At 34.8% G+C, this 11,731-nt stretch overlaps 1 protein-coding gene across 28 annotated transcripts in view; it reads left to right on the forward strand.

Annotated features, from left to right (window-relative positions):
• CLASP2 (cytoplasmic linker associated protein 2) overlaps window positions 1-11,731 on the forward strand; it is a 154,817-nt gene that overhangs the window by 112,762 nt on the left and 30,324 nt on the right. For 14 of the 28 annotated variants that reach the window (XM_054193579.1, XM_054193575.1, XM_054193573.1 and 11 more), the window contains 4 exons: window positions 3,181-3,351; window positions 4,312-4,419; window positions 8,013-8,075; window positions 8,746-8,852. In XM_054193579.1, coding sequence (XP_054049554.1) covers window positions 3,181-3,351; window positions 4,312-4,419; window positions 8,013-8,075; window positions 8,746-8,852 — 449 coding nt within the window. The remainder of the gene's footprint in view (window positions 1-3,180; window positions 3,352-4,311; window positions 4,420-8,012; window positions 8,076-8,745; window positions 8,853-11,731) is intronic. The other 14 variants (XM_054193581.1, XM_054193586.1, XM_054193584.1 and 11 more) reach the window with 2 other exon arrangements.

Genomic DNA, 11,731 nt, shown 5'->3' on the forward strand with positions numbered 1-11,731 from the left:
TTACTACTTCTGTTCAGAACTGATGGCTTCAGATAGCTCATTATAACCTGTCAGTGGGGGAGAACAAGAATTCTGAGATGTTTTAAGGAAGATAAACGGGGCAAATACAAATGGACAGGGGAAGGAGAATTGTCAGGCACTGTATGCCAGCTATTTGGGTGATGCCTCTATATGCGACTGAAAATTTTCACAGCGTTGTGGGGAGCGAGATGCTTGATGTTTCCATATAGGGGGTTGTTTTAGTTCCCCAGCTTAGTGTGGGAGAATAGCTTCATATTAGATTTAAGCTTTTATTTTTTTAAAAACAGTGTAACACAGATGCTTTTGTACATTTAGGGTTACAAATACTTAGCACTTTTGTTCAAAGATCATTTTATGAAAGACTTGCAGATTTGAATGCTTTTACAAATGATACTTTTTTAGGGTTTTAGAAGCCCTTTACTCTTCCTCTTCTATTTTTAAATTGTAACATAAAATAAATGTATATAAAATCTATAGCTCATTGTTTATTCTTATCTATGGAAAAAAATTGTTCCATTTTTTTCCTCTTCCTTCTGTTTGGTTGTCAAGTAATTCAGCAAGGTGTGCTAAAATTACATTACAATCTTCATTCACAGAAAAAGAATTAAATTTCTGGATGGACACAAATTCTTACTTTTATAATTCAAATTAGTTTTAAAGAGGAAAACCTGAAATTCTATGCAAGTCTTTTTCCGTTGTGCCATTGTGAGGTTTATTTTTTTGTCATCCACCGCACCTGCAGCTCAGTTCCTTTACTGTCTGTCTCCAAAAAAAAAATTGTTTTGGCCTTGTGTGTAATTTTTGTTCAGCTGTTGAACTTCTTGAACCTTTTTGGCAATGTAATGTTCTTTTAAAGCAATATGAAGGCTACAGTTTCATGTTTAATTGAAATTTAATTCTTCAGTATTATCCAGCTGTTGATTAGAAAGCTGAAGAATTGTAATTTGCTTGTGCAGCTTTGCTTCATCTGCTTTGTACATAGCATCTGAGTTTAATTCTTCAACTGTGGAAGCTACTTAAAAGCACTGCTTTAGCATAACCCCCTTGTGGTTTTTTTTTCCTGTGTGAAATGACTAAAGCTTTCTTATTTCCATTTGCCATCCATTTTTTAATCTGCTCTGCTCCCTCCCTCTTCATGGATTATAAACCCCTACCCTAATCCTGCCTTTACACTTGTTCAGGATCACAGTCTGCTAACCCCATTGGTGGTAAGAGTCTACAGAATTTGTGTATACATCATTGTTTGATCACCTGTTTGACATATCTCATTTAAGGACCCTATTCAGCAGAAATTGTGGCTCGCTTTTTTTTTTCCTGTGCTGCACTTACCTAATTGGAAGTAATTAGAAGGCAGTAGAGATGGTAGTTTTTTGTCATTTTGGAATGCTCTTTTAGTAATCTTTATTTCATCGTTCACGTCACTTAGATCTACTACTGGGGTAGTACTGACAACAGCATGCCAGTGCTTCTATTAGCATAATATTTCTAGAATATTAAGCTTCATTTTGGTTTATTTACGGTATAGTGGTACGCTTTGCAGGTCAGACAATGAAAGATAAATAAAATATTAGAAGGAGAGGTTGCATTTCTTCTGTATATTCTGAGAAGAGTTAAGTTTTTCAGATTTCTGAGCTGTTGAAGAAGATTTTCTGAAAGTCTCCAGCACTGTGAAAACTCTTACAATGTTTTCATTGTTTTAAAGAGATGTAAAATAGTGGAAGCTAGGAAGAAAGCATAGTAATATCAGGTCTAAGTTGAAATGACACTATATGTCAGACCCTTAATTTTTGCAGACCACGGTTTTATAGATTTGCCTATTCTTTTTTTGCTATAGAGGTTATGCTTGTTTTTTCCAGGCTGTGTAATATTTTATCATTTCTGCTGAATAGGTCCGTAGTTTGGAAAAGGGATTTTGCTAAGTAATCATTTCAAGTTTGAATTCAAACAATGAATCTGAAAGTATATGCATGGTACATTGTTTTAGTTTTCTCCCTCCCACACAGCATATGTTTTATTTTGTTTGGGATTTTGTTTCTTTTTCCATATAGTCAAGCTTTAATCAAATTGTATGTTTTTTAAAATGTGCCTCATAAGAAGTAACCCATGAAACTCACATGAGATGTTGCATGTTAAGTCTATAGATCTGATAGCATAGCTGTGGTCATACAGTTACCTGATTATTTTTAACAGATTAATGAAAGGTTTGTATCTGTAAGTAATTAACCTTTGGTTAAAATTATGTTGGTTTTGTTTTTAATTTGGTCAAATGTCTTGAATTCTGCAGCTGGAAACAATATATCAACCAGTGGTATAAATTGGTTATAACTAGAGAAGAACGGATTCTTTGTTAAATCATAGAACTTAAATTTTCTCGAACTGAAATATCAAAACTAAGCATCAGTGACCAGTGTCTGGTAGTGAGTACAGTGTGTAGCACTTCATAATGTACAGTTTTTATTAATAAAAGTATAAGACACTTAAATATGTTTTGATCAGGATTTTTTAGTTTGTTTAAGGCTAATTGAAAATTTTCTTTGAATTGGTGGGGTAACCTCCACAGAAATGAGCATGAGTATTTTAATTGTCTTCAGTGACATTTTTATTTAACTTCTCAGAGAATAGTGCTTGAAGATTCCATGCTTTTAAAAGCACGGGAGAAGAGTTTAAATGTTAGGAAAACGATGGTATTTTCTTATAAGGTTGGTTGCATTGGAAGAGCTGGGATAATTATGAAATCGCTAATTTAAAGTTGTTCCCTTTAGCTTTCTAGCAGTTCTTTTTTTTTTCTTTTTCTTTTTTTTTTTAAATAAAAAATGTGACTAGTGAGACCACGTAGCATAAAAAATGAACACACCAATGTTGCTATCAAGGACATTGGAAGTATTGATAAAGTCTAGAAATATTATTTATGATTTCTTGAGCATATCTAGTGCTGAATACCATGCCAAGTGCTTACTTGCATTGATAATTTTATTTACCTTGTATGTAGTGCTGTAAGAACTTGGACCGAGTTTTCTATTTCATGTTTTTACCTCAGAAGTTTTTCCAGACCATTTCAATCTACCACCATTTTCCTACTAACTTTAAGCATTTTTTTCTTTTTAACCATGGTTGTTTATCTTCTATGCTGTTACTTACATTTATTCATTTTGCCTTCAGCTGGCAGTAGATCTGGGTCTCCTGGAAGAGTTTTGACAACAACCACACTTTCCACTATGAACACGGGAGTACAAAGAGTGTTAGTGAATCCTGCGACTGCACAAAAAAGAAGCAAAATCCCACGAAGTCAGGGATGCAGTAGAGAAGCTAGTCCTTCTAGATTGTCAGTAGGTAAGAATCATTGAATAACTCTTGGTTTCTTTGTAGCCCATCTTACTTTAAGTGCTGGATATCTACAGCTTGCATTTAGTTATTGTTGGATGACAAAATTAGAATACAAATTGATAAAAAATCTAAAACATGCTTGTTTTCTGAGGCTAGTCTTTGATATATGAGACAGTTTTAAATTTAAGCTGAAACTTTAATTTTTTGCTGCCAGAATGTGGTAGTTGTTTGTTTCCTCACCTCCCTTTTTTCTTTCTCTAACTTTTCTTCACTTCTTACCCCACTCTCAAAATACCCACGTCCATTGAATGAAAGTGTGATACTATTTGAAAAGATTATTTTCTTCATTATATTTCTGTCTTCTGCGTATGTGTGCATGCATGTGTATACTTCTGTGATGCAGAAATGATTGTCATATAGCTTAAACCTCACAGCATAACCTGATTGCGCTTTATTACAAACAATATTATTGAAAAATACCAGTTGATTTTAATGGTATTGTTGCTGGGTTTTTTTGGATTTTGATTTTTACCTTAGCTGCATTATCTTTATATTTTCCTTCTCTAGAAAGCTGTGGTTTTTTTCATTTGCGTTACCGTTGATTAACTTTGATCTTGAGCACAAATTCTGAATCAATACTCTGTTCTTATTTTTTGTTGCTTGTTTCCTCTCCATCCTTATCAAGAGATTTTTTTCAACCATTCTGTAAAGAGATAGTAAATCCCCACTTTTTTTTATTTGTGCAAAGAAATAATTTCATTGAACTGACTACAGTTAGTGTAATCCAGCACGATCGAGAAAGTGTGTGGAAACAGTTACGACTTACAGTACGACATAGTCGTCGGTGTCTTGTCTTAGAAATACATCTTTGATCTTACTGCGAAACAGAATTGCATTAAAACTGCAACTTTTCTTATGTCTTCTCCCTTCTGTGCTGCTGTTTGTCTGTACCCTGAATCATACTAGCACGAGGCAGCCGCATTCCTCGGCCTAGTGTGAGTCAGGGGTGCAGTCGGGAGGCCAGCCGTGAAAGTAGCAGGGACACAAGCCCTGTCCGCTCTTTTCCACCCCTTGGTAAGTACTCACAGCCCCTTGTCGTGCATGGCTGTCTTTGCCCTTCGTTATGTGCACCTAACGAATCCGTGCCTCCTTCATTTAGCTTGTAGCCGGCCACCGTTATTTTCCCTTCCTTTGGCTCGCTCACCACTTGCCTTGATGGAGAATTGACCAATGTGTGAATGGGTTGCACACTTGAAAAACAGACACTTTGCTAGGGTTAGTCTTCTCTTAAATGCCAAGTCTGGAGAGGTGTGCGATACGCAGTGCCTAGATGCTTTTTTTGAAAGGGCAATTCTGCTTTTGGAAAGTTTTTTGGAATTACGTGTTTCTCATTTTATTACAGCACTCGTCGTTTGATTGAAGTTAGATAATCTATTTTTCACTGACCAGCTACAGCAAATAATATGGGGTGGCTATCATCCGTTGCCTTTCCCTGAATCAACAGCTAGGGTCTGCTAGTATTCAAAATTGCTCCCTAGTCAATGAACCATTTTGGTGTGTAAGAAGTTTGGGGTTTTTTTGATTGTTTGGTAAAGTTTCTGTAAGATTGTATATGAAACTAATTTCTTTTGGTGTTGTCTTTGAGTTAGTCTTCAGTATGTATTCCTCTTCTTTTATTTAATCAGGTGTTGCTTACAGTTCAGGACTTTGTAATACTGGCTGTTAAACATAGTCTGAAAATAGTAAATGTCTGGTTTCTATCTCAAATTGAGGCACCCAACTGTACTCCTAATTAGCATTGGAAATCTACTGTGATCTGTTAAGGCAGTATGCTTCCTGTCAGCCATGGTTTTATTGGGAAAGTGCAAATTAATTGAATGAAAGCTGTTTCAATAACTAATGCTAATTTGCCCAGATGCTGTTTAATTGGGGGATTAAATTAAAAGTAGACATTATGCAGGATCTGTTAGTAAACTTGTATCTTTTACTAAAAAACAGCTGGCAGACTGTGTTGTAGTACACACATATGTTCTTTTCTTTTAAAAACGAGGGTATTTTCCAGATCTTTTTGTGCTGCTTTTGCTACTTTACAGCTTGACTACAATTGAACGCATGCAAGATCTGATTTACATTTTATATTGGGTCAAATGCTTGTTATCTTAAGAAATCTGTATTAAACTAATACCATAAGATGGATTGGATGCAACTTGAGGTTTTATTTTTATTAATGGAGTTTATTTTTTGTGTGCAGATATCAAAACAAGTACCGATACAAATACAGTATGTTGAATTGTCTGACAGCACAGAGAATGCAAAGTAGTGTGTATAAGAATACAGTGTTGTTTTAAAAAAAAAAAAAAAAAAAAAAAAAGGGCAGCTATACCTGGAATAAACGAGGATTCCTAGGATTCCTTCTAGAATGACTTCTTATCTGAATGGTTTTGAATGTCATTCAGTGTTTTGTTGGACCAGTTTTGTCTATCCAAAATAGCAAATTTAATGTTTTTCAAGGGTACAAGTGGAAGATGAAATAAGGCAAATTCAGCTCTGTGTTTGTAGCTTTTACATGGGGTTGGAGGGGGGAATGTAATTTGTATTGCGTCTGATTCTCAGCACAGAAATTTTTGCTTACGAATGCTAAGCCCTTTGGGGCATAAAATGACCCAAAAGCTCCATAATTGCTTCTCTCTATACATTGGTATGAAGTGTTTATGTAATCTCACATCTTGGTATAAGATTATGAACTGGGAGATTACAGCCACTATGAGAAGCAAAGTGATTTGTAATTTATATGGCAGTGCCTATTTTGATGTATTTATCAGACTAGTATAATTTCCATATTTTAGCTAAGAAATTATGTTATTTTGAGTCCATTTAAAATCTTATTTTAATTCATCTTTTAAAAAACAAAACAACCAAAGTAAATATTTGCACAATTTCTGCAATTTAAAGGGTACAAAGAATATTCTTGAAAGTATGCTGTGGAATGAGGTATGTTTGATACAATATAGTGCTTTCTTTCACAGTCTTAAAAATTTGTCCAGCATGTTTCAAATGGGTATGGGGGCTGGATCATTTTGAATAATATGCCTAAAGTTTGAGTTTTCAGTTGTCCCTTTAATTTTCAGAGCTGGCTGATGGAAAGCAATAGAAAGGTTTATCCTGTTATTGCTTGTATTTAAAGCTCTGTCAGCTTTGATGCCTGTTTTGACACCCTCTGTCCTGTCTCTTTTTCCATGCTGAGACTTACTTTCTAAATAACCAAGTATTCCACAAAGCATTATTTGCAAAATTAAATTCCCTAGCTAAACAGCTTCATGTGGGTTTAGTTTGAAATTAAATACATTGCTGTGCCTGATGTAAGGAGCACAATGTTGTTTCCGGGACCTTTGCAGGACTTAGGATCATTTTGGAGTTCACTCAGGTTAAGACGTGTGCTTCCCTAGATGTGATTTGGTCCATCTCAGGGTTGTTCGATTCAAATCAGACTCTTTAAAATGTCTATGTTAATCAGAGTAAAGGATGATTCATTTGGTTCCTGGTTTCTACTTATTTATCCCAAAGGTGTAAAATATTACAGTTATTTATCGAGTTACAACTATACAATATATATTAAATTATAATTATATATAATTAAATTATATGATTTATTAAATCATAAAATTATACACGGGGTTTATGTCACTGTGGGTGTATCTTTGAATTCAAGTTAAAATTGTCAAAACCAGTTCTGTTTACATGGCGCAAAATTCCTAACTTAACTGAAGAAAAAAGATGAATGGTTTAAAAACGCTTTGAATTTAAAATTACTTGATTTAAGAAAGAAAATATTAGCTGTGGTGATTTAAGGTCTTTAGAATCTCTAAAAGACCAGTTTTATACAAGTGACAGAAGGAGGAGGGTACTTGGTTTTATTCAAAAGTCCTTAAGGACCTTTGATTCCCACTTTCCATAACTTTAAAGAATCTTAATGAGCTATAGTAACTTAAATAAACGTTTTGGTTTCACATTTTATTTATTTAAAGAAAACAATACAAATGTAAAATATTAATGGCATTAAATTATTTTAAACTTTTAATTACAATTGAAGAATTTTAACTTTCTACGTGGTGGTGAGTTTTAACTGAGGTTAACTTACCTGCACATAGGCAAGAACACAAGTTTATAAAAATTGTCAGCTGCTAACATGATAAGTTCGTGCAGGAATCACTTTTTGCAGGTAATATTTGGTACGTGAGCTCTGGCTCTGACTTGAACACATAAAATTGGGTTAACTTTACAATGGAAGACCAGTATCAGTGGAACTTTTTTAGGTATTTATGAGGATTCTGGTGTGTGTGTGTGTGCGCATGCGCACGTGTGTGTGTGTCTACGCATTTTTTCTTCTTTGAACTTAAACATACTTGCTTTTAATCTGCTCTTAATCTTTTAAATTAAAAAAAAATTACGCATGAAATGTCCAGTGTACATAAACCCATATAATTCTATATAATCATATTCTATATAATCAAAAAACTTCACTGAAGCTTTTTCCTTCTGTGTAATACTCGGTTTCCTGTGCTAAAGCTGAATCTTTTTGATAAATATTCTCTTGTTCGTCTAAGCAACTATTGCAGTACTTTGATTACATGGTAATAGATAGGGTTTGTATGATCCTGTTATTGCAGCTTCCAGACATCACTCCAGATCCACTGGTGCCCTCTACGCTCCTGATGCTTATGGGGCTACAGGTGAAGGATGAGTACACTTTGCTGTCATCTGTACAGTCATCCTGGATTTTTTTTTTCCCACCCACTTGGTTATTCTCATAGTTCAGTTTTAAAAAAACATTATTTATATTAATTTGAGTTTTGTGGTTTTAATAATCCAGATAGCCGTGTTTATGTTGCTAGATTTTGTCTCTCCCCCCACCATCCAATGTTAATCCTTTTCTTCCTTAACAACAGTCATTTTATTTTTACTTGCAGAAGAACATTTTTAGTTTTCCATTTTTCAGTATTTGTAGAGCATGTAGTTTTCTAATCAGCACTCTCAATAGCCATCCTATTGTATTTGCTTTCTTTTTAAAAGCAAACAAAAACCCAAAATGAAGAAGACATTAATTTAAAAAAAAAAAAGGTTCCATCAGTTAAACCATTGTTTTGTTGGGATTTTTTTTCCCTGTGATATTGGAATAGAATGTTTGTATATGACTCTGTTTTTTAATTTCATTTCTTTTTGCTGCACGACTAAAGACTTCAGAATGAAAATAACCAGTATTTTAGCCACTACATAATTTATTAGAAACATTAAGAAAATGCTTTTCTTCTGCTTGGGTTTTTTTTAAGTGAGCATGGTATTAATGTCCCACGTTGCTTTTCTGACTGAATTCTTTGTTAATTTTCACTGTTGTTATAACAGGTACCGGCTTTGGAATTAGCCAGTCGAGTAGATTGTCGTCATCAGTTAGTGCTATGCGAGTTCTGAACACAGGTTCTGATGTGGAAGAGGCAGTAGCGGACGCTTTGGTAAGAATCTTGCATGTGCCTTGTGTAGGATACGGACTCTTAAAATGTTTGGTACCTATACATTAAAGTATGCAAAAGAACTTGTCATTCATTATTTTATTGGCTTCTAGGTGGGGAAAAAAAGAGAAACTAAATTGCCAGAGCTGCAAACTGTTGGAATTTTTATTCCATACAGAAGTCTTAACTTTTGAGAATTGCGTTTTTCCATGGCAGACAGGAGATAGTCTCGGACTGTTCTTCTGTTGGAGTGGCCCGAGGAGCCACTCGAGCAGGTAGCACTAACCATCAGTTTCCCACAACAGCTGGACAAACTTCTGGATAGGTTGAAGGCTTGTCAGAGCTGGGAATGATGACAGCCAAAGCACTCTGCTTCGCTTATCTTGAGCCTGGGTTCCATTTAAAGTTGTTTTTTGTCTAACAACATGTGAGATTGGTGCTGAACAGAGAAACAGATGGCTTGGCAGGCAGCATTTCCTAAGTTTAGGTGTTGTTTTCTTTTGTTTTCAAAATGTTACACTGAATTTAAGACTGGTTGTGCCATTCTCTTTCTTAACCTTTACTGTCCTTTAAAAGGGTGGGTTTGGCTCCTCTACCTCCCTGCCCCAGTTAGCCAAAGGGAACACGTAAGGTATTTTGCTATTCTGACGTTTACATCAGCAAGCTAAAATCTTCAGTTATTTTAAAGTACTGATGCTATGAATCAGATATATTTTTATCAGGTATTGTATACTATTTGCATATCATTAAATATTTGTAAGTACCTGTTACCTAGTTGCCAGAATCCTTTAAGGAATGTGTTATTACCCTGTTTTAACAAAACAAATTATTTGGAACACTAGTAAAAACCTACGAATTAGACTCTAAAAAAATTAAATATAGCCAGATATGACTGGATAGAGAGAAACAAAATTTCAAAGCAAAAGATATGAAGAACTCTGTCATGTTCTTAGTCTGGCAATTTATTGATTTCTTGGTTAATGCTCTTTTCTTGGCATGTTAGTTTAAAATTTGTGTGCTTTCATTAGCATAGGGATCAGGATATCTGTGAAATTTTACCTAAGAGGTCATGGTAAGATTTGAGTGGTTTTTCCCCTTTCTGATATTGTAAACCTGCAAAAAGTTTTCAGCATTGATGGGGAATGCTAGTTAGTAAACTGGAAGTCACTCTGGATTTTGAAATAGGGAACAATAGAAAAACAGTCCATGGAACATGAAAAGTTTCTGACTATAATTTGAAAGCCTGTGTATAGATTTGTCTGTGCTGGTGCTACATGAAGTGTATCTTTAATACTTTTAGCAGCTTCATAACTTACTCAAATTTAGCTGGGCAAAGTATGTAGTAGGAATATAAATTGAGGAGAAACTCATGCTTCCAGTGACTGCCCTTGAGGCTTGAATGTATCTTACTTTGTTGAAGCAATTAAATTTGTTCCTAGAAACTTGTTTGTATTACCTAGATCCAAAATAGCATGATGCTTCTAGAAATATTAGAGGAAAATTAGTTTGTATATTTTAGTTAGAATCTGTCATTACAAAGAAGGATCAAGAACAGCAACGTTTTGTTATTGTCATATTTGCAGGCTTGGTTGCCTGCTATGCTCTAAATCGACAGGTTGTCCTGTACAAATGGCTCCATTTAGATGGAAGGCGAGTTATGAATACCCTTCTTGTTTTATCATAGACTGAAGCCCTCCCCTCAGAACAGTGTTTTTTAAAAGTTAGAATGTAGAGTCCTGACAGATGTAATAGAAAAATCAGAAATATTCTGGATTGTATTACTATTTTTATGGTGTAAAAAATACTCGGCCAGTTATAATACTGCTCAAGCCAAAGGGGTATCAGTCTTCTGTCTAAGATCTGGTTTGAATAAAAGACGCATAAAATGCAGCTATATGGTAATCTTTACATGTTTTTATACCTTTTCCTTTAGCACAGTCCTTGGCATTTCAGAATCTGTGACTTTAATTTATTTATTTATTTTAACTTATGGTGACCCTTTTCAAAAATGCTCATGTCTGATTTTCCCCTTCCTTTATTCTCTTAGAAATTCATGCATGCTTGTTCTGTTAACAGTAAGCTTGCTTGTTACGTGATGTATTGACTAGTTTGTATTGTGGTATCCCTTAAGTTATTCTGCAGTCAAAAATGAGAACCCTGTGCCAAATGGCAATGGTAATTAAGGGGAAAACAATCACTTATGCTACTGCTTCTTTGAAGTATGTCATGAAACCAAATTTTTAACTACTAGCTTCAATTCCCAAGATTTGAATGGCAGAGTTATTTTGCAGAGGTGTGTGCTTTTCCTTTTAGGATAAATAGCATTAATTTTTTTTCCTCTGGTCTTTGGCATGTGGTGTTTTGTTTTGTTTGGCTTGCTTTTGTTTTTAGGGGATTTGGGGTTTTGCATTATGTAATTAACTTTTTGGTAGGATATTGACTGCTGTAGTAATTGTTGCAATGACAAAATTTAGATATTGAAGTGAAGTTAAACAAAGATAGCGACGGGAAGTTGATGGGAAAATAAAGTTTAAATGAAGGTTTCATACTTAGATAGCAGTTGACTGCACGTGTTAAGTCTTCATGCTCCAATACCACTGCATAAGACACAAAGATTTTGACAGAGTTGTCTTTGTGACCAACCAGCTGGTGATACCTAATATTTTCCTGGAAATGGAAGCTTAACCGACTACTTTTTGGCAATCCATGGTATGCTAATCAGATGCAGAGAGCTAAGAACAAACTTTACAATAAGGCTGTGTTTTCCAGTGGCAGGTAGTTTAATAGTCAATGCTGCTATGCCTTACCTTCCTGTTCTCAATTTCTGTTTCTTTTCAATAATTTACTGCTAACAGCTCTTAGGAGACATACGGACTAAGGTA

This window comes from Rissa tridactyla, chromosome 2 (assembly GCF_028500815.1).
Source record: "Rissa tridactyla isolate bRisTri1 chromosome 2, bRisTri1.patW.cur.20221130, whole genome shotgun sequence".
Taxonomy (NCBI): Eukaryota; Metazoa; Chordata; class Aves; order Charadriiformes; family Laridae; genus Rissa; species Rissa tridactyla.